General features: G+C 33.4%; 1 protein-coding gene across 1 annotated transcript in view; it reads right to left on the reverse strand.

Annotated features, from left to right (window-relative positions):
• Window positions 1-24,704, reverse strand: part of LOC148945575 (G protein-coupled receptor Mth-like) — an 87,543-nt gene that overhangs the window by 50,666 nt on the left and 12,173 nt on the right. The window contains exons 4-7 of the mRNA XM_089099087.1: window positions 16,297-16,552; window positions 9,872-9,962; window positions 4,240-4,415; window positions 2,471-2,630 (exon numbers count right to left, since the gene is read on the reverse strand). Of these exons, the coding sequence (XP_088955213.1) occupies window positions 2,471-2,630; window positions 4,240-4,415; window positions 9,872-9,962; window positions 16,297-16,552 (683 nt within the window). The remainder of the gene's footprint in view (window positions 1-2,470; window positions 2,631-4,239; window positions 4,416-9,871; window positions 9,963-16,296; window positions 16,553-24,704) is intronic.

Below are 24,704 nucleotides of genomic sequence, written 5' to 3' on the forward strand. Positions count from 1 at the left end.
TCCAATCACTTTTGACTATTAAAAAGGGCACTATCCATTTCAATTTCCAATCAAATGAGCCCTTTTTCAAGTTTCTACGACAACACTTTCTATAAAAAAAACCTTACATGCCCCCAGGGCATAACATACACCCCTGGCCCTGTGGGGGGGGGGGGGTGTTGTCATTTTTCAAAGACCTAATTTCCAGAACTTTCAACTACGTTGAACAAAATGGCTGTCTCAAAATTTGTATTGAATATGTTTGGGGAAAAGATGGGCGTGAGAGGGGGGTTAGTTGCCGTCCAATCATTTTCAACTATCAAAAAGGGCACTATAACTTTGAATTTCCAATCGAATGAGCACTTTTTGAAGTTTCTACGACAGAGCTGTCTATAAATACCTTATTTGCCCCAGGGCATAACTTACAACCCTTGCGCTGAGGGCTGTGGGGGAGTGTCCACCTCAAAAACATAATTTCTATCTGGAAATCAAAAATGCTGAACATAATGGCTATCTCAAAATTTTGATTGGATGTGTTTGGAGAATTGGTGGAAGTGGAAGGCGTACTAGTTGCCTTCCAATCACTTTCGACTACTGAAAAGGGCACTAGCCATTTCAATTTCCAATCCAATGAGCCCTTTTCGAAGTTTCTACGACAACTCCGTCGATACGAAGTGCCCTACTTTGGAAAAAAAATCGATACAAAGTCACCCAAAACTGTTTGGGGGAATGGTGGGCGTGAGGGCGGGGGGGGGGAGGGGTTAGTTGCTTTCCAATTACTTTCAACTATTAAAAATGAGACTAGCCCTTTGAATTTCCAATTGAATGAGCCCTTTTTCAAGATTTCACGACAACGCTTTCTATAAAAACCTTATATGTCCTCCTGGGCATAACTTACAACCCTTGCCCTGAAGACTGTGGGGGGAGTGTCAAGCTCAAAGATATAATTTTCGGACCTTTCAACTGCGTTGAACAAAATTGCTGTTTAAAAATATTGACTGGATGTGTTTGGGGAAATGGTGGGCGTGGAAGGGGTGTTAGTTGTCCTCCAATCACTTTCGACTATTGAAAAGGGCACTAGCCATTTCAATTTCGAATTGAATGAGCCCTTTTTGAAGTTTTAAGACAACACTTTCTGTAAAAACCATAAATGCCCCCAGGGCTAAACTTAAAACCCTTGCCCTTAGGGCGGTGGGGGGGGGGGTGTCATCCTCAAAAAACTAGTTTCCAGAACTTTCAACTGCTTGAACAAAATGGCTATTCAAAAATTCGGATTGGATGTGTTTGGGGAAAAGGTGGGCGTGAGAGGGGGATTAGTTGCCTTGTAATCACTTTCGATTATTAAAAGGGCACTAGCCCTTTGAATTTCCAATCGAATGAGCCTTTTTTGAAGTTTCTAGGACAATGCTTTCTATAAAAACTCTTATATGCCCCCAGGGGATAACTTACAACCCTTTCCCTGAGGGCTCTGGGGGAGTGTCCTCCTCAAAACCAGTTTCTATTTGGAAATCAAGTACGCTGAACAAAATGGCTATCTCAAAATTTTGATTAGATGTGCTTGGGGAAATGGAGGGCGTGGAATAGGTGTTAGTTACCTTCCTCACGTTCGACTATTAAAAAGGGCACTAGCCATTCCAATTTCCAATCGAATGAGCCCTTTTCAAAGTTTCTACAACAACTCGTTCGATACGGAGTGCCCTAGTACGTGAAAAAAGATAATAATAACACATTTTGTCAACATAATTCTTTATTCAGGCAGCGCGATTGGGCTGCCTATGATTGGCTACGAAAAACTTTATAACCCCTTTCCAGGCCACGGCCGAAAAAAATTGGGAATTGAAGGCTTAGTTTGCCATTTCAAGGTTTGAGCCATTTTCTTGTCATTTATCCTATTTTCTCCTAAGTAATTGTATACTTTTTAATTTTGTTTCCTTTTTTCTTTAAATTATTTACGAATATTTTACTAGTATTTCATATTGGGTTACACATAAACCGTTATAATTGATTTTATTAAGAATTGCTTACGTAATATCATGGTAGTTTTCTGTTGCCACTATATTTTTTTTCGGGTTGAATCATTCTTTGTTTATAGTCACGCACTTACTTGCATCTACAAGTTTTAGCCCAATTTAGTGGATCATCCCCCGAATCCAAAGTGTTCCTTACCCCATTGCCATACGTCAGCTAATTCCAACCTAAATTTTTGTACCCTATGCGGCAACAGTGGCTCTAGAGGATTCTTATCCTTTTTCGCCCTTTTTTGCAAGAAATACGACAGTATTGTTCAATTTTTAGGCCAATTTTATGACATGTGCTGTAAATGCTTGCTTGCGATTAGAGTGAACCTTTCTCACTTCCGATGCTGAGGTTAGAGTTTACCTTTTCAACTTTTCTTGAATGGCTTAACGCTATTAAATAGCAAAGTTACACCGTGTTCCTCTTCTTATAATTCAAAACTAACAAATTGAAACGTTATATGAAATGTAGTTACCTTTCCTTCCCCTTTCCTTCTTCTCCAGGTGACAGCCTCAGTGAATTTCTGCTGGCCAGATAGAGTTTTCTTGCTAGTAAGAAGAAGAAGCATAAATTGAGGACTAGAAAAATGCAGGCCGGTCCGTACAAATAGGCAGCCAGGATTTTCTTGTGATCATCTAAACAATAAGGGAAAACTTGTTAACTTTGATGTTACCCTTTGTACGGTAGTTTAAACTTATATTAGGAGTTAAAGATCTATCTGTTTTCCACTTGTTGAGGCTCCCCTGCCGGGGCTTATTCTTGGTTTTAGAGTCAGAAATATGAAATTGTAACTTGACTACTGCAATAAATTCGCTATTTCTTACACTTGACTTGTGATTCCTAATTTCAAGTTCCATATTAGGTTGCAGAAGTGATGTTAAGCATTGTCTATACACTATTATACTAATTGCCATGTATTATACTATTGCCATAAATTGCCATATTGCCGTAAATTGCCACAAATATAATATTTGCCATGTTTTTGCACAGTGGATTGATGCTCTGCTTGGCTATATGGGGCCCAGGGGTTGATTCTTACTGTAGCAATGTTAGGTGAAAAGCTTCGAATTTGTCTCTGTAAAAAGACGCAGCAAGTGAAACACTGATTTGATGGCCTATGTGCCGACAATGGCTCTAGAGGATGTTTATCCTTTTTTTTCACTTTTTTTTGCATGAAATATAACACTGTTTTTTTTTTTTTAGTGTTATTTTATGATATCTGCGGTAAATGTTTGCTTGTGATTTGAGTTAATCTGTTTTACTTCCGATACTAAGGTTATAGATTACCTTTTCGACCTTTATTAATGGCTTCACGCTATTTACGCTATTCTTTCTTCTTTTTTTCTTTTTTTTTCTTTTATTCTTTCTTTCTCGCCATTTCTTTCTTCTTTTTTTCTTCTTCTTTGTTTTTTTTCGTCTTAAGCTTGATTTTCATTTTCAATCTAAGCATTACTCGCTTTAAGGTCTATTTATTCATTTATATCATTACTTGTTGTATGTTTTTGCTATGATCGTTTATTTAATTTCTGTTCGTTTTGGGTTTTATTTATTCTTTAATAGTAATTTCTGGTCGTTTTGAGTTTGAATTTTCGAAGGTATTTGTATCTGCCTAGCTTAAGTTTAAAGTGGCCTTTACTTTTCTTTTAAAACTTGTTTTTTTGGAAAGTTTTTTTTTTAATTAATCTAAAAAAAGATGCAAAAACAAAGTGTACGACACTACTTGAAAACAACACTCATATAATTGAGTTTGGATTTATCAACAGCTATGGCTATAGTGGTTGTGTACCCTAGATGTACAAATTATATATATTATTCATTTATTTGAGATCTGGCTCGTTAATAGATCCTCAGCTATCAACAACAATGGCTGTAGTGGCTATAAACCGAAGATTTAAAGAATGAACTCCAGGGTGAAGAAACCAAAAATTTTAAAGTGTGTTTTGTAAAAATAGCAAAAATTTACGCCGAAAACAAACTTACAGAAAATCAAAAGAAGCCTGAAATCCCTCGAAAATGGTGCCAAATCGAAAAAGAAATAAATTATTGAAATTGCAATAGTCAAAAACCCCGAAAAGAAGAATTAAAGCCCCATTTTCGATAAATAAGGAAAACTATTTTTTCGCTTGGGAAGAAATGATGCGTTCCTTTTAATTACTGTTTTTCTTCGCCGCTCGTGGGGTCCTGAAAAACCACAGAGAGATGTTTAGTAAAGTTTAAGGATGGTTAATCACAGGAAATACTCACAAAACCAGCAAGAAGTCACTCCAAAGTAAGGTCGGATTACGTAGTAAGGAGCATCACTTGTGTCAATGAGAACTGCTGTGAGTACAATTATTGCCGATAGACCCCAGGCTAATAGGGAATACACCACCAGAAACCTGTAGTTTGTTCTCCGTCTATAACTTCCAATTGTTGAGCCGCTACAGAGAATAGATTTGAATTATATATATATATATATATATATATATATATATATATATATATATATATATATATATATATATATATATATATATATATATATATATATATATATATATATATATATATATATATATATATATATATATATATATATATATATATATATATATATATATATATATATATATATATATATATATATATATATATATATATATATATATATATATATATATTATATATATGTTTATATATGTATATATATATTTTTTTTTTTTTTTTTTTTTTTTTTTTTTTTTTTTTTTTTTTTTTTTTTTTTTTTTTACTATTTGCAAACGCAGTAAATATACTTGCATCTCAAATGTGTAACCAAGAAGTCAAGGACCTTCCACAGAATCCAAAACTCATAGCCAGTATTTTGACTAATGATTTATTTGGGAGTGGGGAGGGGTCTTGGTTTTAGCTCCCCCCTTTGAAATTAAAAACTTCATTAAAGAGTTATTGGTTATAAACATATATTTCCCAAACCTGGATGCCTCCTTTTAACACATTTGAACCCTTGTAATTTCACACCACTGTCACACCGAATATTTACTATTAGATGTCAATTTTAAGCGGTGTCTCAATACTTTGAACAATGTGAATAAGTTTTAAATGTAGTGTAAAATTCAACAAGATAAAGAGCAAAGTGGGCTCTGTGTATTTTATTTACCAAGGCACCTCGTACAGAAGGAGTTGTCGCAGAAACTTCCAAGAAGGCTCATTCTATTGAAAATTATAAGTTTTCGTGCTCTTTAGGAGTAAAAAATGATTGTAGGGTAAGCCCTCCCCCTCCACCATATACGTTCCTTTGTTCTCCAAAGACATTCGATCTAAATTTTTAGATAGCCATAATGTTCAGCATAGTTTAAAGATCCAGCAACTATACACCGGGGGAGACACGATCCATACAACCTTGGGAGAAGGGCTGTAAGTTAACAGTCCATCGTTTATTTTTCCTATTTGTTATTAGGAAAGGGGGGGTATGCTTCATCCTTGGTCTGTGAGAATGATCAAGACGTTAAGATTAATCCTTCATGGAATGATAAGTGGAGTGTCGAACTAAATCAAAACACACTATGTGCATTCCGGTTGTCAATAAGACGCATCTAAGGATGGGCTTAGTGTATCAAATTAGAACTTTTAAGGCACGATAAGGGGAAATTTCAATTGGTCAAAAGGCAATTTGTGCATACTACTGCTACTACTATTCCTGCTACAACTTCTGCTACTACTTCTACTGTGACAACTACGGAGGATAAGGGTCCTAGGGGGAGAATTTCAAGGAATGTTGAGGGGGAAGGTGAACTAAATCGAAACACATTATGTGCCTGCAAAAGATTATGATTGTCAAAAGAGTATACCTGTAATATCTTGGGAACTGCTTAGAATTAGTTCAAACTTACAGGGCATATTGAGGGGAATGATTGACTAAAAAGGCACTACTGCGTCTACTACGACTAATACTACTCCCAAGGGTAAGCGTTTTAAGGTGAAACTTTCAGGGAGTGTTGAACTAAACAAAAACACACTGTGTGTGTAGGTTGTCAAAAGGACGTAGCATTAACATCTCAGGAACAGCTTAGAGTATTAAGTATTAAGGGTACTAGGTGGTATTCTTTATCGAAAGTTGAGGAGTATTTTGAACCAAATCAAAACAACTTCCTGAAAGGTACTATGTGAATACTACTACTGCCACTATTAATAATACTACTAGTACTATTACTACTACTAAACTCATTGCTCTTACTACTACTACTGCTGCTACCACGAATACTGCTGTCGCTCAGGCTAAGACTGTTAAGGGAAAACTTTCAGAAAATGTTGAGGGCAGTGTTAACATAAATAGAAAAAAAAATGTTTGTGCAGGTTGACAAAAGGGCTTATTAGCAATATCTCAGGAACGGCTAATAGTATTAAGTTGAAACTTTCAAGCCATTTTGAGGGTGATGTTGAAATAAATTAAAACTTACTGTATGCACCTGTGGGTTATCAAAAGTGTAAATCATCAATATCCCAGCAACACCTTAGAACATTAAGCTAAAACTTTCAGGGCTACTAATATTACTGCTACTATGCCTACTACTTCTTCCACTGCTATTGTTACTATTGAACTTCAAAATGGTATTGTTACTATTGAAGTCAAAATGGTTTAAATGTATCCAGGTCGTCTAAATGACATTGGTGGAATATCTTAGGACTGGACAACGGTTTTAAGTTGAAACTGTCAGGAAAAGTTAATGGAGAGTAAAACTAAATCAAAACGTACTATGTGGATGCAGGTTGGCAAAAGGATGTTTGAGGGATGTCCCAGGAACAGCTGATGGTATTAAATAGAAGCTGTTAGGGCTACTACTGCTACTACCACTACTACTGAATTAAATAAAAAGAGTTTAAGTGCACCCTGTTTGTCAAAATGGCATATATATTATGTTTCAGGTACAGAAGAGGGTATCAAGTTTTTTTAGGGGAGGTTTAGGGGGAGTGTAAAATTAAATCAAAAGGTACTTAGTGTATCCAGGTTTTCAAAAGCGCGTATATGCAATATCCCAGGAACAGCTAGCAGTGTTACTTTAAAAATGTTAGAGTATTTTATCGCGGAGTTAGAACTAATCAAAAGACACTATATGGATCAAAGTTTGTCGTAAGGGCGTATTTGCGATATCTTAAGAACGGCTAAAGGTATTAAGTTCAAAGTGTTAGGGCACGTTGAGACAGATGTTTAACTAAATATGGTTATTAAAAGGGCAAACCGACGATACTATTAGAATGGTTGAGGTCATTAAGGTGAAACTTTCAGGGGATGTAGGGTTATACGTTGAAGTTAATCTAAATGCGCTATATGAAAGCAGGCTGCAAAAAATGGCTTATGAGCAACGTCTCTAGAACGTTTGAGAGTGTTCATGGAAACGAGATTACTCCTACCAAAATATATTTTAAATGTTTTATCTTTTAGAATTTTAATAAATCTAAAATTGTAGAGACTTTTAGGAATGAATACCAGCATATATTAAGCTGTCAATCCACATTAATTTTTTTTTTTTTAGAAATCTTGGCTATTATTGTGTGTTACTTTTCTTCCTTTTTTTGTGTTGTAAGAAATAAAAATACATTGCTTCAAATGAAATTGTTTTGAGTCTTAGGGCTCAAAACAGTTGCACTCAATTTTTAACGCATGGCCCAGGAAGGTATTTGGTCAAGCATTCTGATTCAAAAGGGAATAAAGGTCATCCAGTCCAAGGTTTGCAACAACATTCTGAGTAAATCACTAAATCCATACCCCCACGAGTGGCGTATTTTGTCAAAATTCAACACAAAAACAACTCAAAACACATCCTAGTCTTTGGAATGTACAGAGTTTGTTAGCTCTATTCCTGTTCGGGGTTGTTTCTGCTAGTTTTGAGTTTGACTTGATTTTCTATTGTAATTTCTGTTAGTTTTGGGTTTCTTTAATTTATTGGTAGTGACTTACGGTCGTTTTACACTTATTTTTGGTTTAATGTAGCTCTTTTCTTTGAAAAACTTCTTCTGTGGTAAAGTTTTTTTTTTTAATAATCTGCTAAAAAGAAGAGAAAAGCTAAGGGAGATCGAAATGAGCACGAAAAACGATTGAAATACATTTTAAAGTTAGTAGTAAGGAAAGAAGAAGAAAACGGAAAAGAACCAAAAATGTAATAGTAAAATTGGCTAAAAGTTGTTTTCGTAAAATAAGAATCCAAAAACTTGAAGAACTACTTCGAAATGGAAAAAGTCGTCTGCCACTCTCATTTGCGTTACACCCGAGTATCGCTATTTGGACCAAAAGTAGCCAAAAAATGGCACCAGATCTGTAAAACTAAATAACTGTCCCATTTGTCTCAAATTTGAACCAACAGTAGCGTAAATATCTGATTTTACTTGAGAAAGAGTCGTATTTATTGGTTGTCAGTGACGCTTTGACACAACTTTACCTTTCAATAAATTTATGTCACTGGAAACACCTCTGCGCAGTTGAAAGGGGTGTCATGCTATTACTTTTACCCAATGAAGGACCATTTCCTGATCCTTCTGGCTATTTTGGAGTTTCTGTCACAGTTTCTAATGCCTGGCACACATACACAGACAGTGAGCAAGTACATCAGTCCAGAATGGCGATATTGATAGTGGGCGACGTTTTCAAAATGACCGTGAGACATGTTGACCATGTTTACCACCATTTGTTTCTTTTATTGATACTACCGAAGGTATAGGCTTGTGTCCACCACCAAGAAAAAAAAGCCAAAACTATAATGCATAGAATATCCAAAGGTAGGCATGGTTGCAATTAATCAAGAAAAATTTCGAGCAAAAGAGATATATCTGATCCCTCTACTGCCATTTCAACAAGTGAATTTTAATGAATTTTAATTATTCAATTTTATTTTATTTTAATGATTTTTTATTAATTATTTTTCATTATTTTTTTAATTAATTTTAATTTAAATAATGATTTTTATTAATGATAAATGATTTTTTTTTATTTTAATCTTATTAATGATTTTAATTAATGATTTAATTTAATGAATTTTAATTATTGAGTTTTGATTATTGAATTTGAATTTTAGTCATTAAACTGTCACACGACTGGAGTCATATCCTGCAGTGGTAAGATTATGGCCACATTATAAAGTAAATGTTTCTGTTTATACTCGTTCGCATAGAAGTCTTCTTTCTATTCTGGTTTCTTTTGTATATTTGCTTATGATGTATTTAGTGAAGTGTTTGATTCTTGTCTTTAATGTTTTATTATTTTGTTTTCTTTTACTGCTCCGTGTTCTTGCTTTTGTGTGACGGGTCTTCAAATAAATAAATATGTAGTGATAGAAATAAATATAAACCTCTTATTAAAGTATATTTTATTAAAGAAAAAAGTTAAGCAAATTTACATTCAGGGCTTTACGTTGACGCCTTTGGCACGTCATTCATATGAAGGACGATAGGATCATAAGACAAATCTCAGAGGAGCAACCTCAGAGAATCCGCAGTTGAGGTAGACCAAGGAAGACCTCGCGTTGCATCTATCAACGGGACTTGTGTCTAACATTCACGTAACGATCCAACCCCATTGGCAAGGTCTTTGAATAAGGGTACACATGCTGAGAGACTGGCGGCATTTTTTATATTCCATGGATGGCTGTGGCGGTAGAGGAGGATTTAAGGTAATTTATATTATTAAAGGAGGATTTATGGTAATTTATATTATTAAAGGATGATTTAAGGTAATTTATATTATTAAAGGAGGATTTAAGGTAATTTATATTATTAAAGGAGGATTTAAGGTAATTTGTATTATTAAAGGAGGACTTTAGGTAATTTATATTATTAAATTGAAAAAAAAATATTAATAAGAAATTTTGTCTCGTAGCTTATTGACAGTAGCTAAAATGTTATTTACCTTAAAGCTATGTATACATCAAAGCCCATTAATGCCAGCCATACGAATGCTGCTTCAAATAAGTAGTATCCTATCACGGCAATTACAACACCTAAAAAAAGATGAAAATGAAGTATTTTAAATGATTCTTAGCTCTTTGCTTTCTCAATAGTAGAGCTTCTAGTAGAAGGCACTAAAATTACGTAAATATATTAAGTACTAATTCCTTAGTCATTTCCTAGGCACTCTTTTTGATAAAATTTGAAATGTGCGTGAATACGACCCAAAAAATGTTCTAATTTTTTTATTTTCATAGCACATTTTAATGTTTTCTGCCATATAGGGAAAAAAACGCTGCTGAATCTTAAAATTTAAAATTACATGCCACCTGTGAGAAAAAAGAGAAGTTGTGAGTAATTGAAAATCTCAATGGAATTGTTGTTGTTAAGATAAGTCAGCAGACCGCTACAAACCCAAACAAAGTACTATTTTAATATAAGTTGATGGAAACTATATTTAGTTGTATAAGCTAAACAGATTTGCTTTGCTACATTGGATTTTTCTTAACCTGTTTTTTATACTCAAAATAGAATTTGATTCATTTTGGCTAATAATATTTTGTTTTTCAGACATATATTTGTATAGTTATTTTTAATGTCGTTTTTGTCATACTTGACGCTGCCAAATTTCACGTTTTTGCGCTTCGTGATCCATTTTTGCTTTTATTGTTCCTTCACTACTACTACTACTAAGAACTTACCGCAGAACCAAGCCGCCTGAGGCCAACACAGCTACGCAACCACCTCCTCCCTCCTCATCTATTCTAAGCCTCCCTCTTTACATCTTCCCAGGAAGTTTCCATTTCCCTTAAATCTCGCTTCACGACATCCTTTCACCCCCATCGCAGACGACCTGCTCTCCATTTAGCCCTAGAAGGTTGGCCGAAAAGGACAATCTTTGGCAATATGCTATCCTTTATCATCACAACGTGCCCAAACCATCTCAATCTTTCTCTCATGAAAGCCCTAGAAAGCGGGATTGGACCAAACTTGTCGTACAATCTACTGTTTGAAATACGGCCAGTCAGCCGAGTACCCAAAACAATCCGTAGGCATTTTCTCTGGAAAAAATCTAGCAACTTTTCGTCCATTTTTCGGAGCGCCTATGCTTCAAAGCCATATTTGACTACTGTCATCACTGTTGTTTCCAATTAGTTCTTCAAGGTTTTTTTTTATATATTCTAAGCAATAAATATATTATTTCTTATCTATATTTACCTTTAATCTTATTCCTTCTACTGGGTTGCCAAATCGAAATCCTCTGAACCAATTCATGGCCTACAGGTCAAACATTTGATCTTATTTTTTGAAAGAAAACTACCTAATCAATAATAATCTATTTGAGAAGGGATAGCCCACTCTTACGATACAAACTGGACCACTAAAATCTGCTATGTTTTTTGTTGTTGTTTTTTTTAATGTAGTTGCTGATTGATTTCTTAATAATAAAGAAACTTCAAACTTGAAACTTCAACATGTTTTTAAAATCTAAAGAAAGTTCATTTCACAGCCACTTTTTCTGATTTTACCTGGATCCGGAGTGTTTTTTTTTATAATTATCTAAATAACTTCGTCTCCCTGTCGTTCAACAATTTCTGAATGTAATAGTAGGTTCTAAGAAGTATTATTCGGACATTTTATTTCCAAGTTAAAACAGTCTTCAAAAAATTAAGAAGACAATTTTTAATTTAAAAGACAGTTGACAGACCAATTCTTGGTTGCTAGAGAAGAGATAGTCCACCTCAAAGATGCAATCCAGGCCAATAATACCACAGGGATTTTTTTGGAATTTAGTTTTTATTGAATTTCTTCTGATAAATGAACTTGAACTCTAATTTCCATCAGTCTTTATTGAGAGTTCATACTGTGAACACCTCTGTTAGATGTAGTCTGGATATAGTCTCATTATACAGTAAGACTCAATTGTGATTCCCCATGGACTTTTCATAATCAACCTTGAATTTGAACTTGGATTATTTAGCTATTTTATAGTGTGGATTATTCCCAACCAAATTCCCATGAGACTTTTTTATAACCAGTCTATCTGTGATTAATTCAGTGACTTTCATCCAATAAAGGAAATCTCATTAATTCAGTGACCTTGAAAACAATTTCTCGGACTACAAAGCTGTGACGTCACTGCCTGCTTGATTGGATTGAGTTTATATTGGCGTCGGTTTTTGGCATTGTAACTAGTTTAGACTTGAATTTATTTACTACTAAAATGGATGAATGTGATGTAAATTGAACATATTTATGATTAAGATGGAGTTTGTACATTCTGCGCTGCTAAACTTTGTGCAGTCGAATTTTCATGAAGGAGTGGATAATGAAATTATTGCCAAACATGCGGGTGACTTTTTGGATGAAAAGTCTTTTATGATAGCTAAAACTGACCTATGGTCTCGAGTGTTCGTGGGCGAACGTGTGCCTCGACGGCAAGGTGATCTAGCTAATTACCGTCACATAAAAAATATAATTGAGACCTTTCTGAAATGCGAGTCTGATGATTTTATTTTGCCTACTTACGTGATTATTTTGCCTACCGAGGTTCCTGTCATTCCAGCCGTTGCATATTCAAGCCTCGCATCAAGGCTTCTAAACATTGACTCCGAACTCAAGCAAATCCGTGAGAAAATTGTGTCTTATGATCTAACATTCCCTCCTCTTAGTGACCCCAGGCCCCAGCCAATCGCTGATGATCAGGCCATTATTGTCATTTCAAAAGTTCTATCTCAGCTTAATTATCCTGTAAAACGCCGTGAAGTGATTGACTTTATACCTGGTCATAATTGTATTCATAGCATAAAGCCCTCAAGCAATAAATTGGTGGTGTGGATTGATCAGACTGTTGCTAAAGACTTTTGCGATTCTGTTCCCTCTATTATGAGCAACTATGACGTCAAAATAAATGAAACAAAATATATAGGTATTGTGAAAGGTTTATCAAATGTCTTTGACATGAGCATGCTAATTGGCTGTGGCAATATTAAGGATGCAAAACGAATTGGCAATTCTTTTGCTTCTAAAGTGTTTTTTGAAAATGCAATTGCTCTAGTTGATGCAGTGAAGCTTGGTGTAAAAGTTGGCTAGGAGATTGTCTGTGTTCACGAGTTCTAGTGTCAACCGAAGTGCTCCTATAATTATCAAGTGCCTAATCTCTTGAAATCGTCTGGTAATAACCCTAAACGTTGCTCCCGCTGTGCAGAAGAGCATGAATCGTCGCGCGGTTCCCCGTGCCAGGCTACCCCTAAATGTGCTAATTGTCATGGCAATCATGTTTCATTTTCTCTAAAATGCCGAATCCTTCGTAATGCTGTAGTAAAACATTCTAGTCAGCTAAGAAAATGACTATTAAAATTAAATTTTCTATATGCTCATTCAACATAAATGGAACAAAGGATAAGGATGATTCTTTGAACCAGAAACTATCTAATTTTAACCTTTTTGTTTCTGCAAGAACATCTTTTGCCCTTGTTCAGTTTGAACTCCCTTCGCAGGAGTAAAGAACACTTGATTTTTGCTAGAAGTGCCCGAAAAACTTCTGGGAGACCTTCAGGCGGGCTGGCCTGCCTATTAAAACATAAACTACTCCCGATATCCCCTGTGTGTTATCGTGACTGTGATTATTTCATTGCAATCCGTCTTGCTAACCTAGTTCCTATTAATGTATACCTCCCATGCGACCAAAGATAATTTCCCTCTCTAACCAAGAACACTAAACCATGTGCTTCGCTAAAGACCCTTCTTATTAGTTGAGAGTAATGGATTGGATTGGATCCTTTTAGGCGATATGAACTGTGATATAAACTCTACCTCAACACGAACTGATTTATTTTTGGATTCGCTACCTAATGGCTATCGGGTTTTGGATAAAGATGCATCCCATTCATACATACATAATAGCGGTTCATTGTCTGATATTGATCACTGTGTTGTTTCTTCTGGTATTTCTATTAGTGATATTCACATTGACCAGGATGAACGTGATTATGACCATCTGCCCCTTTCAGCCACTGTCACCATCAATCCGACTCGGGCTGAACAGAACTTATGTGCTAATTACAAAAAGTGGATAATCAAAAGAGACTGGAATAAAGCGGACTGGCCTCTATATCTATCTACCCTTGCTCTTATTCTGTCTACAGTTAAAGTTTCATTTAATTTACTCTGTACCAGCGTTATATCCCCACAAGCTAGAGTTCAGCTTAATATATATTACAGCCAGATTGTTTCCTGCCTGAAAAAAGCTGAAGAAGTAGCTGTCCCGCTTTGTCGTTTTAAGCTTAAGACTAGAGGTTCGATATGGAAATCTGACCCTGATTTAAAAATTGCGAAAAATCATGCAAAATTGTGGCTTAGAATTTGGATAGCGTGCGATCGCCCTTTAAGGGGTCACCTTTTTGACATTAAACAGAAAACGAAGTTGGAGTTTAAATGTTATCTTCACAAATTAAGGTACAATGGTGTAGAATTTTCGAAGACCTCTAGTCAGAGGAAACAAGTGATTAATGTTGCGAAATTTGATTCACCTCCTAATACCAATCGGATCCCTAATACCTCTTGGATTAATCATTATAATAAGATTTTTAATGTTATGAATTATGCGGTTCACTCTCAATTTGTTAACCTCTGTTCTTATGTATTACCTGCGAAAATTTACCAAGGCCATGTACCTCCCGTTTCTGCTGACCGTGTGATTCATTGTGTTAAGAATTTAAAATCTAAATCCTGTGATATTGATGGTATTAGTGTTTTTAACCTTCATATTGATTCGAAAGAATTGATTTATCATTTGCAGTTATTATTTCAAATTTGTCTATGTACGTCTTTGGTCCCTGATTCTTTTTTGTACGGGAGTGTCACTTCAATTCTTAAACGTGGGAAAGATCCGACTAATTGCGCATCATATAGACCTATTACGGTAGCCTGTTCGCTGAGCAAAGTTTTTGAATATGTCCTGCTTCCTGAAATTCTTCCAAAAGTTGATTATGTGTCCAATCAATTTGGGTTTAAACTAAATATTGGATGCCAACATGCGCATCGAATTCTTACTTCTTTTTTAATTCAAGCACAAAAAGATGGATCTGAAGTTCATTTATGTGCGTTAGATATTTCAAAAGCTTTTGATTCGGTTTGTCACAGCCAACTATGGTATTCTCTTACCCAGCTTGGGGTGAATTCATCTGTTATATGTATCCTTCGTTTTTGGTATGCAAATTCATATGTTCGACTTCGGTCAGGAGAGATCTTTTTTGGTAATATTCCAATTCGGTCTGGACTTTGGCGGGGAGGGGTTCTGTCATCATACCTTTTTAATGCTTGTTTATACCCTGTGCTTTCTCGTATTTTTCCGTCGTGTTTTACGGGTCTAACTAGTTTATCTTATATTGCTTATGCAGATGATTTATTACTTATTAGCCGTTCAAAATTCACCCTAGCTAAGTGTACCCAGTTGGTTTCTAAGCTTTTGGAAAAAATTGGCATCGTGCTTAATGCTGAAAAATGTGAATATTTAGTTTTCAATGCTAAAAACCCAAGTAGTGATTTTTGTTGTAGTTTTTTTTTCACTTAAGCTGGCTCCTGCGTCGCTCTGGCTCGGGATTAGTATCTGCTCTTCTATTTCAGCTATCCGTGCTAGTGCACTTGCAGATATTAAGAATAAGCTTAAAACAGGTTATGCTAAAATTGTTCCAAATCGTGGCTGACATTCTCGTAAGGCATTGGCTAAACTCTATTCTACGTATTGTGACCATTCCATTCTTTTTCTATCAGGTTTGCGCCCATTTTTTAATAATAATGATATTCAGGATATTAGAGTTTTGTATTTCCGCTATTGTAAATATCTTTTGTATTTGCCTCGTTGGTATAGAAACCGTAAGATTATTCGAATGTTTAATGCAACTGATATATTGACGTCATATAACAAGTTGGACTCCAAGTTAAAAGATGAGGCCTGCAAGAGGTTGGGTCCTTTTCATCCTCTTGTGCGATTGTTTTGATTTGTATTTGTAGTTTTTATATTGATATTGTTTTGCATGTGTTTTGTTTTTGTATGTCTTTACTTTTATTTTCTTTTGTTACTCCACTTTTTTATAATTGTTAGTGGGTCAAAAATAAATTATTATTATTACGAACTGCTCTTATTGGTATATTTTTAAACAAGAAAAAGTTAATTTTTTTGGGCCACCATTTTAGGATTAATATTTGAAATTTTATCATGGGTGGGCTACCTTTATTTGAATAGTTCTACTCCCTCCTCCCTTTACTCAGGAATTCTCATGTGCCCTGGTGAATTCTTAATACTGTTACTAAATTATGTTATTTACAAGTTAAAATTATGTGCTAGAAACTGAAGATACAGTTATTATTTCAAAAGACATTTACCTGATTTTGTACAAGAACCCGTACTGGTTTCATCAAGCTTAAGTTGGGACATTATGATGAATTGGACCATTAAACATAAAGACTGGAACATAACTGTATATCCATGAAGGTTTCTCAGCTCAGGGAGAAGAAGATGAACGATGATAGTGATACCGTAAAATAATGAAGATATTACAAGTACAACAGCGAGTGTTTCATGGTGACCTCGTGGGGCAGATTTGGACATATCTTCTGTGGCACAGACCAGGGCAATTACCTATAAATCAATTTTATAAATTTTTATCCGAATTTTTAAATTCTAAGCTCTTATATTTAATGGATTTTTGAAGGGCTATCTCTCCCTTATCATGAATCTGGTCGATAGCATTTGCCATTCACAATGAAACAAACATAGTTGGGCACTTGATGACTTCATTGCGGTTCAAGTTTCGTTTTAATTCGTACCCATTTGCGTGTGATAGTGTAATAGGTAATTATTTTTATTTATATTCGGGTTACCAAAAATCCAGCCAAAAATTGGAAAAATGTAGAAACTGTTTGAAAAAATGATATTTTAGACAACGACATGATCTTCCACCCTTCTCGCCCTAGGTTACATATCTATATTACCAGCAAAGCCATGCTAACGACTGGTAAGTAAAGATGGAATCTTGTTGATGAGAATTGAAACGCTAAAGATCAGAAACTTGATAACACATATATGCATCTACGGAATCTGCTCTTTATGCTCATTCCAAATTTGAAAATTTCTTGAATTCCAAATGTACCTAAACAAAGGTTTTTGCCGTAAGTGTATTTGTGTTTTTTTTTTTATCAGGAATGTTATCCTGATGAAACTTAAGCCAGAAAATCAACATTTCCGAGCTAATTAAAAAAAAATCCACAAAATGAGTATTTAAAAAAAAGTAAAGAGTTCCATTAAACAAAAATGAACAAAAACAGAATCAAAACGATCTACCAAGAATACATCTACCACATTTCAGTGGTAATAAATAAATGAAACCAAAAACGAACAGAAATTAATAAACAACAGAGTCAATCTCAAAACGAGCAGAAATTAATGTGAGTAGGGTGCAAAACCCCTATGCTTTCTAAAAGCCAAAAATTTCAAAGAATTTTTTCAGTAAATTACGAATTATATTATAGATTTTAGAAAGCATAGGGGGTTTTCCTTTAAGAATTTATAGTGTAGCCTGCTATCTATATGCTGCAGAACCTTTATCAGCAATTTTTAACAACATAAACTCTTCTGAAAATGATGACATAAATAGTAGTGTTTAATTTAGTCATATGCATCCTCTAGTTAACCTGATTAATAAAAGTTAATAACATTCCCAAAAAATTATATCTAGATGCTCTTTCAGAGGCTAAATACAATTACACTTATTTGATTTAGTAAAATTTTAAGAGCAGAAGTAGTAATATCGCCCCGAAAATTTGAACTTGATATCCTCAGTTGACTTGTTTTTATTGGCAGCCAGCATAAGAACAGTGTGTTTTGATTTAATTTTAAAGCAACATTTAGTTTTTAATCATAATGGGCAAATTACATAACTGTGCGGGGTTGACCTACCCAATAACCATAGAGATATAGTTACAAGACAATTCAGCTATTCTAAACAAAAAGATTGTCTTAAAATTTTGATTAGAAGTGTCCGAAAAATTATGAGCTAAAGAGGAGGAATGATTGCCCTCCAATCATTTTTTACTCTTAAGAGGGCACTAGAACTTTTAATTTTCTATCAAATTAGCTCCTTTAAAATATCAATGATATTACTGCCTATGATAGAGCATCGGTGCTTTTGTCCTTATATGCCCTATAGTGCTTATATGCCCTTTTACCACCTTCATACATAAAGGTTTTTCGTTTAATTGAAACTCCTCCTAAACATTCCTAAAGGTTTCAACTGAATGCCATTAGTATCGTTAGTTAGAGTAACCGTAGAAGCAGCATCAAATCAATACACACAGTGTTTTCTGGGTAGCTCAAAATCCACATCCTATGAAGGTATGAAGGTGAAATTTTCAGAAAATATTTTTGTTGTACGGATGACAACCTGTCTTCTGTACGCAGGTTGTCAAAAGGGTATAGCAGCAATGTCTTTGGAGCAGTTTTGTGTGTTAAACTAAAAATTGCAACACTCGTTGTGAGGAATGCAGAATTAACCAAAAATGACTATGATCATCATGATGATATAGCTTCCATATGTTCAACTACTGCTACTTTTACTATTAACGAAGCTACTACTTACGTTGCTAAAATAGAGGCTACTATTATGAACTCTGTTCTTACTACGACTACATTTTTTACTGATGCTACTACTACAACTAGTAATCCTAAGGATATTGCGGCGACTATATTGGGCAATAATGTAACTCTATTTAAATAAGTTGAAACACACTATGGTCATATACGTTGTCAAGAAAGTAGTAGAGCATTTAGTACTTTCACAAGGACAAGACCTACTGGACTGCTCTCCGGGCCAACCTAGCTCGGCTTCTGAGTCAAAAGTTGTCAAATAGGTTAATAACCTGTAGCTTAAAGGTACCTCAGATCTCGTCCGGTATCGCATACATTATTACAGGTATTAAGAAGGTATCTCATTTGCATAATCCTGGTCTGAATGGTCTTCACTAAAGATTTGAATAATGGGATGTAACAGAGCTCAATAATATTGTTATTTTTAATTGGATTGTATGAAAGAGGTAAAAAGGGTTAAATTGCTTATCACTTAAGGTAAGTCTGAGGGGTTGGTAAGTATTATGCAACGCGACATAAATGTTAGAATATGATTAGAATACCAATAAACAAATAAGTAGAACAACAGGGAAATTTTTATATAAGACAGTGGAACGCAACTTTAAATGAATATTTCGACCCTATATCCAAGGGCCGTCCTCAGCAAAACAGAACGAAGAGAATAAAAACAATATGAAAGAAACTTACATTAAAATTCACTCATTAAAACTAAAAGGTTTTTTAAAAAATGTTTTAAAACAGCCCTAATATCATTACTTCAAGGAAGTTCAGCCAAGACTGGTACTCCAAACGAAATGGACAGAGAACAATTCATTCAGATGGAATTAAAATACTTACCGACAAGATTTTAAAGCTAATCTCACCTTCTTGGCAGCTAACCTAGATGGTCTATTCGTAATAGGTTGAATGGAGTTATTTACTGGTTTTTTAATATAATTAGTTAAATCATTTTTAATTAGTTTTGTGTATAGGGCATTAAGTGAATATTCCCCCAAATCTCTATTTAAAGAAATTTTTACTATTTATTTTGATTTTAATTTCAATTGCCTCACGAACAACCTGTTTTAGCAATGATTTAGGCATAAAACAGGTTGTTCGTGAGGCAATTGAAATTACAATCAAAATAAATAGTAATATTTCTTTAAATAGAGATTTGGGGGAATATTCACTTAATGCCCTATACACAAATCTAATTAAACACGATTTAACTAATTATATTAAAAAACCAGTAAATAACTCCAGTCAACCTATTACGAATAGACCATCTAGTTTAGCTGCCAAGAAGGCGAGATTAGCTTTAAAATGTTGTCTGCAAGTATTTTAATTCCATCTGAATGAATTGTTCTCTGTCCATTTCGTTTGGAGTACCAGTCCTGGTTGAACTTCCTTGAAGTAATGATATTAGGGCTGTTTTAAAACTTTTTTTAAAAAACCATTTTAGTTTTGATGAGTGAATTTTAATGTAAGTTTCTTTCATATAGTTTTTATTCTCTTCGTTCTGTTTTGTTGAGGACGGCCCTTGGATATAGGGTCGAAATATTCATTTAAAGTTGCGTTCCACTGTCTTGTATAAAAATTTCCCTGTTGTTCTACTTATTTGTTTATTATGGAAAGGCAGTGTGGTCTTCGTCGCTATTTGATTAGAATACCGTGATGTGTATCAGTCTTTGAAAACGGTTAATGGTGAAAACGCGATCTTGTGACTTGACCTAGCTTTCACTTATCGGTTGTGGTCTGTATAACACACAAGTACCAATTGGGGAGTGTGGGCGATATAAAATATTCCTTAGCAATGGAGATTACTAAAAAGTTGAAACTAATAAAGCCGTAGTTCCCAAAAAAAGAGGCAATCTTGTGACTTGACCTAACTTTACTTCTTGGCTGTGTTCTGTATAATACACAAGTACCAATTGAGGAGTGTGGGCAATATAAATATTCTTTAGCATCAGAGTTTGCTAAAAAGTTGAAACTAATAAAGTCATAGTTCCCAAGAAAACATCACGTGACTTGACCTAGCTTTCACTTCAAGGCTGTGGTCGCTATAATACACAAGTACATAATGAGGAGTGTGGGCAATGTAAAATATTCTTTAGGAATGGAGTATGCTAATAAGGATATAAATGCCAAGAAAAGAATTTTAATATAGAAATTCGGAACAATCCTTAGAAGTCCTTAGAAATCAAGAAGTCAGATGGTTATGGATTTGAACCATTAAGAACCGCAACCACCAACGACCATAACCACCAATTACCTCAACCTCCAAGGGTCCCCTCTCCCAACCTTCAAGGCTCACCCCCAGCCTTTTGACCACCCCCTACATTTTTATACTTTTTTAAGTTTTTTATTATTTTTTTTAATTTTTATTTTTATTTTTTTAACAGAATTTGTTTTATTTTTTTGCCTGTCTTAGAATGACATGAAATATGCTTTAAACCAAAAAAATTCACATTCAATATTTTCAAAATGCAAAATGAGAATGATATAGAATTGTTTAATAAGAATAAGAAAATAACACAATTACTTTCCGTGATCTAGGTTTCTGTAAATTTCAGGTAAATGTCTTCTGTTTCATTGAATATTCTCGTTTATTCGATTGAAATTGTTTAATAATAATAATAATAATAAAACATAATGAGCTTTCGAGATCTAGGTTTCAGTTGATTTCAGTTAAATGTCTTCTTTTTCTTTGAATATTCTCGTCTATTTGATTGAAATGGTTTAATAATAATAAAAATAAAATAATGAGCTTCTGAGATCTAATTTTCAGTAGATTTCAGTTAATTGTCTCCTTTTCTTTGTATATTCTCGTTTTTTTTGTTGACATGGTTTAATAATAATAATATAAAACGTACCTTCTTTTTCTTTGAAGATTCTCGTTTATTTAACTCAAACTTTCTAATAATAATAAAAATAAGATAATGAGATTCCGAAATTTAGGTTTCAGTAGATTTCGGTTAAATATCTTCTTTTTCTTTGAATAGTTTCGTTTACTTGATTGAAATTATTGGATAATAATAAAAAATAACATAATGACCCTCCAAGATCTAAGTTTCAGGGGATTTCAGTTAAATGCCTTCTTTTTCTTTGAATATTCTCCGTTATTTGATTGAAATTGTTTAATAATAATAAAAAAAATATAATGAGCTTCCGAGATCTAGGTTTCATTAGATTTTGGTTAAATGTCTTCTTTTTCTTTAAATATTCTCGTTTAAATGATTGAAATTGGTTAATAATAATAATAATAATAAAAAATAACATAGTGCCCTTCCGAGATCAAGGTTTCAGGAGATTTCAGTTAAATGTCTTTCTTTTTCTTTAACTATTCTCGTTTATTTGATCGAAATTTGTTAATAATAATAAAAAATAACATAATGACCTTCTGAGATCTAGGTTTCAGTAGATTTCAGTTAAATGTCTTCTTTTTCTTCTATTATTTTCGTTTATTTGATTGAAATTGTTTAATGATAACTAAAAATAACATAATGAGCTTGCGAGATCTACGCTGCAGTAGATTTCAGTTAAATGTCTTCTTTTTCTTTGAATATTCTCGTTTATTTGATTGATATTATTTAATTATAATAAAAAATAAAATAATTACCTTCCGAGATATAGCATTCAGTGAATTTTACTTAAATGTCTTCTTTTTCTTTGAATATTCTCGTTGGGTAATAATAATAAAAAATAACACAGTAACCTTCCGAGATCTAGGTTTCAGGAGATTTCAGTTAAATGTATTCCTTTTCTTTGAATATTCTCGTTTATTTGATTGAAATTGTTTAATAATAAAAAAAATAACATATTTAGCTTCCGAGATCTAGTTTTCAGTAGATTTCAGTTAAATGTCTTATTTTTCTTTGAATATTCTTGTTTATTTGATTGAATTTGTTTAATGATAATAGAAAATAGCATAATGAGCTTCTGAGATCTTTGAATATTCTTGTTTATTTGATTGAAATTGTTTAATGATAATAAAAAATAATATAATGAGCATCCGAGATCTAGGTTTCAGCAGATTTCAGTTAAATGTCTTCTTTTTCTTTGAATATTCTCGTTTATTTTATTGAAATTGTTTAATAATAATAAAAATAAAATAATGACCCTCCGAGATCTAGATTTCTGTAGATTTCTGTTAAATGTCTAGTTTTTCTTTCGAATATTCTGTCTATATGATTGAAATTATTTAATAATAATAAAAAATAACATAATGAGATTCTGATATCTAGGTTTCAGTAGATTTCAGTTAAGTTTCTACATTTTCTTTGAATATTCTCGTTTATTTGATTGAAATTGGTTAATAGTAATAATAAAAAATAGCATAGTGACCTTCCTAGATCAAGGTTTAAGGAGATTTCAGTTAAATGTCTTCTTTTTATTTGAATATTCTTGCTTATTTGATTGAAATTGTTTAATAATAATAAAAAATAACATAATGGCCTTCCGAGATCTAGGTCCCAGTAGATTTCAGTTAAATGTCTTCATTTTCTTTGATTATTCTTGTTTATTTGATTGAAATTGTTTAATGATAATGAGAAATAACATAATAAGCTTCCGAGATCTAGGTTTCAGTGGATTTCAGTTAAATGTTGTCTTTTTCTTTGAGTATTCTCGTTTGTTTAATTGGAATTGTTTAATAAAAATAACGTAATGAGCTTCCGAGATCTAGGTTTCGGTAGATATCAGTCAAATGCCTTCTATTTCTTTGATTATTCTCGTTTATTTGATTAAAATTGTCTAATAATAATAGAAAATAACATAATGACCTTCCGAGATCTAGGTTTCAGTTAAATGTCTTCTTTTTCTTTAATTTTTCTCGTTTATTTGATTAAAATTGTTTAATAATAATAATAAAAAATACCATAATGACCTTCCCAGATCTAGGTTTCAGTTAAATGTCTTCTTTTTCTTTGAATATTCTCGTTTATTTGATTCAAATTTCTAACAATAATAAAAAATAACATAATGAGCTTCCGAGATCTAGGCTTCAGTAGATTTCAGTTAAATGTCTTCTTTTTCTTTGAATATTCTCCTTTATTTGACTGAACTTGTTAAATAATATTAAAAATAAGATAATGACCTTCCGAGATCTAGGTTCCAGTAGAATGTAGTTAAATGTCTTCTTTTTTCTTTGAACATTCTCGTTTTCTTATTGAAACTGTTTAATAATAATAGAAAATAATATAATGAGCTTCTGAGATCTCGGTTTCAATAGATTTCAGTAAAATGTCTTCTTTTTCTTTAAATATTATCGTTTGTTTGATTGAAATTGTTTAAATTTTTATGCTCAGTCGTCAATTAATAGACTTATGAGTCTGCTAGTAGTATCTATGTCTCTGAAAATTCCTTTTCTCACATCTCTGACTTTTGCAAAAACAGTTTCTGATTTTTTAGGATGCAAAATAGGCCTCTGAAAACAGTCTATGCAAAACCAGATTTATTGAAACCAACTTTACTAAGACCTTACCAATATTTTCCTAAAACCAACAAAGTAATGCATAAAATATATTTATTGAAATAATGACATCTGTTTTATTAATATATAAATATATTACATACATTATTATACATTATTAATATCATTAAACAACTTTGGAAACTTTGAATCTGTCCCATAAAGTAATTCATCATGTTCTCTCTTGATACTGTAGCTCTTCTCTTCTCTTTGTTCGTAACCAGTAGAATAATCATTAATCCGTTTTGTGTCATACACTATTTTTACTGAGGTGTCATCTACAGGTTCAATATGCATTTCATCTTTGGTAATATTGCGTTCATTGACTATATGATTAATAGTAGTAATAATGTTCACTTGCGCTTTATTTTCCATTAATATATCTTTATATTTATTAGTGATATCGTCTGTCAATGCCCTTTATAGTTTGCCAGCGATTTCACTGTCTATTCTTTACACAGGTAACAGCTCTGGCACGTAGACAAGATATGATTTATGACATAAGTGCAGCAGTTGGCCTTTCTTTTCCCATTTGCTTTCATTTGAATATTGATACCAGAGCAATGGCACTAGGATCGATCAACAGGTACCGTGTTACCAGAAACATTAGCAAAAAGATACCCATCTTCATCAACTATTATTTTTATGTTGGAATTCTCTTTGAGCACTATCATCTCTTGAGATCTCTCTCTCGCATAT

The sequence above is a fragment of the Artemia sp. Qi Xiang Cuo genome, chromosome 13 (assembly GCF_049724085.1).
Source record: "Artemia sp. Qi Xiang Cuo chromosome 13, ASM4972408v1, whole genome shotgun sequence".
Taxonomy (NCBI): domain Eukaryota; kingdom Metazoa; phylum Arthropoda; class Branchiopoda; order Anostraca; family Artemiidae; genus Artemia; species Artemia sp. Qi Xiang Cuo.